Consider the following 9,251-nt stretch of genomic DNA (forward strand, 5'->3'; position numbering starts at 1 on the left):
TGTGTCCATATGTGGGTGTGGGTGTGTGTGTGTGTGTGCGTGCGTGTGTGTGTGTGTGTGTGTGTGTGTGTGTTGGCTGACACAGATGACTCTGAAGCGAGGATGTGATAAACACCCTGGGCAGGGGGATCTCCGTCCAGGAGTGGGCTCCATGTTTCAGCGGTGAAGTCATTGGGGAAAAAAGCCTGGACGGACTGGAGGAGGAATAAACACACGCTCACTCAAACACGCAGACAGATATTACCTGCAAACATTTCTCACGCGAGTCACTATTTTACCCCCGTGTTAGCCGAATGACCCGCTCCTCAGGCTCCCATCATCTGATCAGATTTGCAGGTTTACTCCCCGCAGCCGGCTCGTAAAGAGACGCTCAGAGCGTTTTGTTTTGTGCACAGAGACGGTGAGGAGGTCAGAGTTTTTGTACCACCGCCTCACCACCCTGCGTGTGTGTGCGTGTGTGTGTGTTCTCGCAGCGTTGCTGCTGTTATGTTAGGTGTGAACTATGGCCCTGTGGAGCATTGGGTAACAGTAGTGATTGCCTAACCCTGTTGTTGTGATGATGTCGTAACCCGTTGGACCTGGCCAGCGTTTGGCTGTCATGGGAGCCGTTGTTCTCCATCTTCCTCTGCCCGGGACGTCAGGGTACACATGACTGTGTGTGTGTGTGTGTGTGTGTGCGTGTGTGTGCGTGTGTGAGCCCGCGTGTGTCGTCCTGTGACTGTGCCTCTGTGTGTGTGTGTGTGTGTGTGTCAGGATTTCATGAACACGAGGAACAAGAAGCCGGGAACCCTAAAGGTGGCACACACACATGTCAAAGGTCACTTCTGACTCGAAGCCTTTGGAATTTAGCATTCGCAGAACGAACACAGGACATCCAGACATGCTCCATTCTCCATGAACAGAAGCAGGAAATGATAGTTCATTAAAAAAAGGGGGGAAAAAAAAGAAACGAGATGACTGAAATGCTGCTCACAAATTAACCCTTCAGAACAATAATCAGGAAGCAGACAGCTGGGGGATTTTCCCTTCTTTCTTTACTTACTTCACATGAGATTTTTTTTCCCTCCACATCCTTCCAGATTATTGAACACATATTTCAGAAAATATCAGCAGAGCTTAAATTTTTTAATTTGTAAGTGTGCTGCACAGAACTCAATCTACCACAAGTTTTTATCAGAAACCTGGAGAAATGAATGTGTTTGTTGCGTGATTTCCTCCATGCAATTTTATCCAGTTGATTACTTCTTTTCCTTTTTATTTTTCAATTTATTTTTTTGCTGGAGTTTTTTGTTTTTTTTTTACGCTTTAACAGCCATGCAAATCGTGTGTGTGGGTGTATGTGCTCAAGGATTTAAACGTGGTGCAGTATTTTTTACTTCTGTGACAGAGCTGTCATATTTCACAGAATACACTGATTCCGCCTGACAAACAGTTTAATAATTGTTGTTTTGGGATGAGCTGCAGAGATGTGCTGTGTGAACGCAGGGAGGGAAAGCTGAAGAAGGGATTGTGTTGCTGGTATTATGGGAAGGTGGCAGAGCTTTTGTTTCTCCTGGATCTCAGGATGAGATCAGTTCATGTTCAAAACGTGTTGATCAAACTGAGCAGGGTTCATCTGACTGTACTCTCAAAATGAGGCGGTATTACCTTGTTTAGAGGAAAGCAAAGACAGAAAATAGGGTGTGAGCGGATCGTAAGTGATGTACGTTCTGGTTCCCTTTAAATCTCTGTGGTTAAATACATTAAAATCTAATCTAACACTGTTTTAAAAATCTATGTTTGCATCTATGTATGAAAAGAGACAACAACAAAGACATTAAGTTTGAGTATCTGATTTATTTCATTATGTCACCTTTCAGATACAAAGACATGTATTCAAATCCCTCTGGTGAAATAATTTAATGCACAAAATCAGCTTCAGGCAGAAAAACAACAGAAATTACTTTTTACAATAAATGCTATTTTTAATTTTTAGCAGCAACTCTTCAAACAACTTTTGGCTTTTTACAAAAATTAATTGCAAAAGAAAATGTACAATGTGATTTTGTGACATGAAAAATGTAAAATCTAAAATAGACTTTACACACACACACACACACACACAGATATACATATATATATATATATATATATATATATATATATATATTTTATTTTTTTTCCTTTTTTCTGGGTAGTTAAAATAATTAAACTTGTTAAATGTTTTAGAGGATCCACATGTGGGAAGTGTTACAGTTTTTCAATAAAATATTTACAGCCTCTTTAAATTTTCCTTGCTGTTATTATTTCTGCTTTTCCTCATTCCTTATCTGCAGCTTTCTGAAGAGACTAACACACACACACACACACACACACACACACACACACACACTCCAAATTATTTTAGTTTATTATTATTTTGTTCTTTTTGATTGATTCAAAAAAAGTCAATAATTTCATATTGTCACAAGCACTCAAAGGATTATCATGTGCACCAAACACCAACATGCATCATTTATTTGTGTTGTTATTAATATATTTGACAAAATCACAAAAGAGTCGACTTAGTTTGTCAGTGACGGACCCAGAAGTGGGGCACACCTTTGTGGCACATGCAGAACAATTTTGTCCCACCTTGTACACTTAACGTTATGAGTGTGATCTTTATTTTCACAACTTTGAATTTCATGACATTTACAGCACTAAATTAAAAGAATACTGAAAGCATCACATTTTACTCGACACAGAATTGAAACACAGTTTCAATTCCAAAAGGAGGATTTATAGTTTTTCAGAAATTTTCTGCATGAATTTCCTTATTCCTCTTTTTACCTAAGCAGAGTTTCCTCTATTCAAATCAGTTGATAAGTTGTACTGATTTGGTTTTTGCTTGACATGTAGGACATTTTGTTGCTGTTTTACGTTTTTAAATAAACATGACTCTACTCTTCCGCTTCAAAAAAAAAAAATCTCCTGAAAATAATTACTGTTACATTTTCCAACAATTTACTGAACATGAAAAAAAAAAAAACTGAGTTTACAGTTTTTGCTCTGTACTTTCTCAATGTTTTTTTTTTCTATCCATTTCCAGGTTACAAAAAGAAACAGTGTGTTAATCCCATCTAACAGAATAATAACTTGGTCTTGGACCATTAAGATCTCCTTTGTCACAGAAAGATGTTCAGCACATGTACTCACAGATAAATTCTCAACACACCTACAAGAGGAATTCCTGAATCCAGCTTTGTCCACGAACCCTGTCAGGAAAAAAGAAGTGTATATTCCCAAAAATAGAAAAATGACCAGACATATAAAGCAGAGACCCGTGGACTGTGTGGTTGTGTTTTCTGCAGCAGACTGTAAGCTTTGAGCTTCTTTGTTGGTGGATTTGCTCGGCTCATGACTCAGTGTTGCTCATCGTGTAGGAGATGATTCGCCCGCCATTTCTGAAAACTCTTCTTCTCTCTTGGTTCTTACCTCTGTGCTTTAACACGCCGAGTGAATGTATATCTTCAGAGCTTTCTAAAACTTTCCATCTAGTCACACTGATATTGGGGTTTTCTTCAGATCCAAATTCTTTATTTTAAGTTTGTTGGGAATCTGCTCAAATTGGGGGGATGGGGAATTTGAAGGCTAGTTTTTCCCTCCAAAAAAAACAAACTTTTTTTTTTCTTTTTTCTTCTTTTTTTTGTGCCATGAGGTTCTTAACATAAAATACACCAGAGTCCAATCCAAAGAGCTCTGTTTCATGTTCCTCTCTACAAGTCGGATGTGAACTACCTGTAATAAAGTTAATCATTAAGGGAACTCCTCGTCGTAAACACAATCATTTAACACAAAGTGTTTCTTTTCTCACCGTAAGATAGAGGTGTGTACACGTATGAGTGTGTCTGTGTGTGGGATGGGGAGGAACGGAAATGACTTGCCTCCTCGAGAGAAAGTTATCAGCCATAAACCCAACCGTATGTGACACGGCTGCCCACGCAAAGAGCTGCCCTAAAATCTTTGATGTGCCTCGGAGCTTTGATGGTGGCTGCCCCATGCGAATAAAAAAAAAAAAAAAAAAAAGATGCATACGTGGAAAAGGAGGAATGCGTTGATCTGAAACCCTGGGGGGGAGAAGTGTTGCATCCATAAAAAGAAAATTAGTGGAGGTCTTTGTGTGTATTTGTTTAGAGATTAATCACTAACTCCAACTCAGGGATGGGCCACTGATTCGCTATTCTAGGCCATTCTCTGCAGTCTCTCACATCATTTTTTTTTTTTTTCCTGAAGCGTGTGTAAGAGGGTAAGGAAAGGGGTGGTGGGGTTGAGGGAGGGGGCCGAAGTAGAATGCTTGTAGTCGATGACTGCATTTTGTAAAGGGTTTCCTAATATGGGCTGTCTTACAGCAGCAGCCCTCCCCCAGTGGGCCGGACCCCGCGGGTCTCAGCCAGTGGCGTCGCGGCTCGGGTACGACTCACTTCCTCATTAATTGGCTGAAACCAGTTCTTACAGGAACCGCCTATGATAAATGTGAGAGTTCTGAGAAGTCATTCATTTCTCCTCGCTGCAGCGGCAGAGGAGGCACTGCAGGGGAGGTGAACGAGTTCACCGATGTGAGCGAGTGAGAGAGAGCGTAGAGCGGGAGAGGAAGCCGAGAGTGTGTGTGTGTGTGTGTGTGCACGTGTGTGTGTGTGTGTAGAGGCGAGCTGAGCAGGAAAATGTGACTGACTACTGGTGCCGCAGCTGCCGCATGAGGACCATGAGGCCAACTTTTATTTTTACCCCCTTTTTTTGTCAGGTTTCTGGTTTGTTTTTGAGTGTTATTGCCTGTTTTTTTTTTTTTTGTAAATCTGTGAGTTTATGGTGTGTGTGTGTGTGTGGGGATGATGAGCGGTGACGGGGGTTGCACTCGCTGCTCTCTCCCCCGTCTTTCTCTCTCCTCGGAGAGAGGAAGCGGGGCCGGCTCTGTACAGTACCGGAGACAGGACGGCATGCCTCCCTTTGTTGCTGCCCTTGGGCTGGTGAGTAACAATGATGTGACGTGATTTGTGCCCCCCCCTCCCACCCGCCGCCTCCCCTCCATCACCCCACCACCACCATCCTCCCCTTCTCTGTCTCTTTGCCCCCCACCCCTCCACCTCTTCCCTCTCTTTCTGTTTCTCCTCTACCTCCACCCAACCCGCTCATCCTCCTCTTGTCGGTGGAAACAGCGCTGTTCCTCTGCTGGGTGCGGCACTGCAGAAGCCCTTCAGGGAGTACTTGGAGGCCCAGAAGGCCAAGCTGCACCATGTCACCGGAGAGGGGACCCCAGCTGTAAGTATAGGGGCCTCGGGCCCCAACGCTAATCTCACTTTCTACTCATCCACACGTGCGTTCGGAGAAAAGAAAGCTCAACCTCTTTGCTTTCTGTATTTACATAACTGCCCTATTTTCAGCCTTGAACACACTTTGTTTTATTTTGTTAGTTGTTAGATGTGTCATAATTTAAAATAATAAATAGAAAACAGACCCAGGGAGGTAACTTCTTCAGATTTTGTTGCTTTCCGTTAGCGATCCAGTAAATTACAGAGGCGTGTTCGGGTCCCAGAATGACAGAGTGGATATTGCGCCGCCTCGGGCGGGCGGGTGGGGGGGAGACGGAAGGAGGAGAGGGGTGGCGGTGGCGGTGGGGGGGTAGCGTGGGGTCCCGCTTCACCCGAACTGTACTACTGTAGCACGGGGCGTGCTGACTCATGCTCCGTCTTACCAATAGGGAAGAGTGTGTGCGAGTGTAGTCACTCCCCTATGTGTCACACACACACTTGCACTCGGTGCCCCGCCTGAACCCAGCACTAACTGTAGACCAAGCCGCCCCCCTCCACACAACACCCTCACCCTTGTGACAATCCATCAAACTCTCCCCCCCCTCCACCTTGACTAGAACAAAAAGAGCCAGTTGTAGCTGGAGCCTATTTCTTTTTTTAAAGCCGTTTTCCCTCTTTTCGGTCCCTCTCCCCCTCCCCCTCCCGCTTGTATACTTAGTGATTCATTGAGAACGATTTTTTTCGTCTTTTTTTTTTTTTTTAAAGTACGTACGAGGAAGGAGAAGGAATAAAGAGGGTAGACTTTGAGTTGGACAAGGACAGATTAAGGCATTTTCTAGAACAATGTTCCTTTTTTCTTGTAACCCGAGCCTCCAGCAGTTACGGGGGAGAGGAGCGAGGCAATTTAACTCGGTGGAGGCAGGCTGCAGGCTGGGGTCACCGGGGGCGTTACAGGAGGGAGGACGGCGGGGGCTGCCGCGTGTTTTATTACCCCTGATCTCTATCTGTCCTGCACATGGAGCTGGATCCCCACCTAGCCTACAGCATCAGGAGCGGAGGGGAAGAGCAGAGTGGAGGGGGGGGTGCTGCTGCTGCTGCTGCTGCTGCTGCGTGTGGTGGTGTTGGTGGGAGGAAGAAGGGGGTGGCCCTCCTTTTTACTGACCGAGCTCTTCTCCTCTCTCTCTCTTTCTCTGTGGCTCCTGGCAGGAGGAGAACTGGCTCTCGTGGCTCTTCGAGAAGGTTGTGGTCATCATGGTATGCTTCTTTGTCTGCTCCATTGTCAACTCCATGGCGCAGAGCTACGCCAAGCGCAAGCGGCACGACAAGTCCTCGGACAGCAAGACGGAGTGAGGACCAGTCGGGGGCAAACGGGGGGGAAAGATTGCGTCGGTCGGACCACCAACCTCCAAACCCTCCTTCCTTCATATCTACTCTCCCTTTTGGCTGATACCTGGTCATTATCCCAGGCAACAATCAAAAAAAAAAAAAGTCCGACCCATCTGGTTTCTCTCTTGCATCTGTAACAACATGTTTATCTTAAACTTGGACTTCCATTCGCTAGTTTATGAAGGCTTTGCAATTTGGTAGCTATTTTGTGATTTGTGTGTCTTTTCCCCTCAAAGGTAGGTGCTTGCTTGGGATTTGCGTGACTCTATGTAGGCATCCATGCTTTTAACTATTCCTAAGTCTTCCCAAGTTTATCCCCACAGTAGAATTGTTTTAAATACTGTGTTTGCTGTCTAGTTGTTACAATACTCTTTCAGCTTTGTAAGTTGCTCTGCTCTGGCTGATTAGATCAGAAACGTAGTGAACGAGGTTTTCTTTAGAACTGCATCATTTCCACTTCTCGCAGCTGTGGGGATGTCAGTGAATATTTTAGGCTACACATGGTGAGATAGGTGACTTCTTCTTTTGTGTGGGCTGTAGTACTTCTAGATAAGTAACGATAAATCAGTCTTGAATCACCCCCTGCTGGTCCCTTTGTCTGCCCTCATTGTTCTGCTTCCAGGAAGAGAGCGCATGAGTCAGCCTGGGGGGCTACTTTACCAGATGCAGCCGTGTGTGTACATATATTCAATCAGATCTACAACTGAGCGCGCGTGTCTGTGCGTCACACGCAGATAGCGGTTCGAGTTAGCGCGAGCCGCCTCGTCTTTTTGTGGATTAAAACCGCTCGTGAGCGCATGCAGGCTACTACCTGACATGCTAGCTCAGAGCCGTTAAGAGAAATCTTCTCTCTTTTTTGTCTCCTCTTGTCCTTTGGAGCTTTTTGTTCGAAAAGGAGGACACCGGGCTTTTCTTTCTTTGTCGGATAACGTCAGCTGGCTCGACAATTACCCCACTGCCTTTTTCCTGTTTCTTTTTTTCATTATTTTAATCGCCAATGAAATGTGCCGTTTTCTCTCTCCGTGCTACGCTGGACTGAGAGCAGCGGGGACGCTAGCGCAGGCACAAGCAGCGGGAAGGAGGGAGGGAGGAGAAGAGAGAGAGAGAAAAAAAGCCCTCCAGCTCACAGTGAAAAGCGTCTGTGCCGTTACCTCAGCTGAACCCTCGAATGAACTCGTTGCACTCCCCTCAGTCACGGAGCCAGGAGACGAATCACTCGAGTAGATTCAAAACAGAGGGGTACTGTTGGGTGAACTGAACCCTGTGCTCCGCAGCGGCTCTAGTCGAGAACATTCACATGTCCTCCTTTTTCTTTTTCTTTTTTTTTTCCTCTTTTCTTGCAACACGGTAAGTCGGATTAGGATTCTCTCTCTCTCTCTTTTTAAAATTCATTGTTCTGTGTGTGTGTCCATGCATACGTCTTCAGGCATGTCCGTCACTCTCTCGGCCTGTCAGATAGCTTATCAGACTGGTGTTGGCTGTTAAGATTGCAAGGCGACAACAGTCTGTAGGCTGTCTGACATTTCGGGCTCTTTCATCTGACCAGCATCCTGTTGTGTCCTCCTCCTCCTCCCTCCTCGTCCTCGTTGGTATTATCATTGTTTCAGTTAGCATCAGTTCCCATTCAGAGGTGTGTGCCCCGCGATGTCACTTCCCCTTTCTCCCAACCGCTTGCGAAACCTCGGAGATGTGACTCTATTGTTTATTTCCTCCACGCTGACGTCCGTGAGGGTTTTTATGTGGCTTTGTGTGAGGAACTGTGTTTGAGAATGCAGATGCTTGTGTGTGTGTTTGCGTGTGTGTGTGAGCTGACTCTGTCTTTTTTTAAAATTTCCAGAGAATCCAGACAGTACACACCTCATTGCAAAACATCACATTGTGACACCCGGCCTTAGGTATAGTACACGCAGTGCTCAACCGGCCTCCTCCTTCCCCTTTTTTTTTTAACACTTCCCTCTTCTGTTGCAATGAAAACTTTCTTCTGTTGCTCAATACTCATTTTTGTACGAGGTAGCACTTTATTAGAACAACCCTGTTGATTTATTTTATTTAATTTTTTTTTACCCACAAGTGAGTAAATATACAAATCTGAAATTAGTCTGACCTTCCCCCCTCACCCCCCATTTTTGAGCAAACAAATTGAACTTTCTTTAGGTTGTAAAAGTAAAATCACTGAGTTAGGCTGGAATGCCTTGCTGTCATAAGGAATGTTTTGCTTGGCCTGTTTCAGGATGTCCTGTTCCAAGAGGGAGCCCCTTTTGGCACAACTAACCTGAATGTGTTTGTATAGAAACTCAGTTCATATGTTCCAGGGTGAGTTCCTGTTTATGATGAATGTCTGTAAAAATAATAATAATAATAATTTAAACTTGTGTGTATTGTGTTTTGCTGTCGTTTTTATCTTTAATAAAGCTGAAATAAAAAAAAAAAAGAAAAGAAGAGTGGTGTTGTGTTTCTTATGTGATGAGTCTTGACAACACTGCCGGGTCCACGCTGACCCTGGAGCCTCTGAAGAATCTCACATGTCAGCCAAGAAAGAGGGATAGGGAGGATAGTGAGTCCCTCACAACTCCAGTTTCCACATCTAGTGTTTCACGT

At 44.6% G+C, this 9,251-nt stretch overlaps 1 protein-coding gene across 2 annotated transcripts in view; it reads left to right on the top strand.

Annotated features, from left to right (window-relative positions):
* Positions 1 to 9,000, top strand: part of LOC103142090 (vacuole membrane protein 1-like) — a 76,082-nt gene extending 67,082 nt beyond the window's left edge. For both annotated transcript variants that reach the window (XM_007557963.2, XM_016674301.1), the window contains exons 11-12: positions 5,175 to 5,277; positions 6,474 to 9,000. In XM_007557963.2, coding sequence (XP_007558025.2) covers positions 5,175 to 5,277; positions 6,474 to 6,617 — 247 coding nt within the window. In that variant the 3' untranslated portion in view covers positions 6,618 to 9,000. The remainder of the gene's footprint in view (positions 1 to 5,174; positions 5,278 to 6,473) is intronic.
* The last annotated feature ends 251 nt before the right edge of the window (positions 9,001 to 9,251 follow it).

This window comes from Poecilia formosa, unplaced genomic scaffold (genome assembly GCF_000485575.1).
Source record: "Poecilia formosa unplaced genomic scaffold, Poecilia_formosa-5.1.2 Scaffold93, whole genome shotgun sequence".
Classification (NCBI taxonomy): Eukaryota; Metazoa; Chordata; class Actinopteri; order Cyprinodontiformes; family Poeciliidae; genus Poecilia; species Poecilia formosa.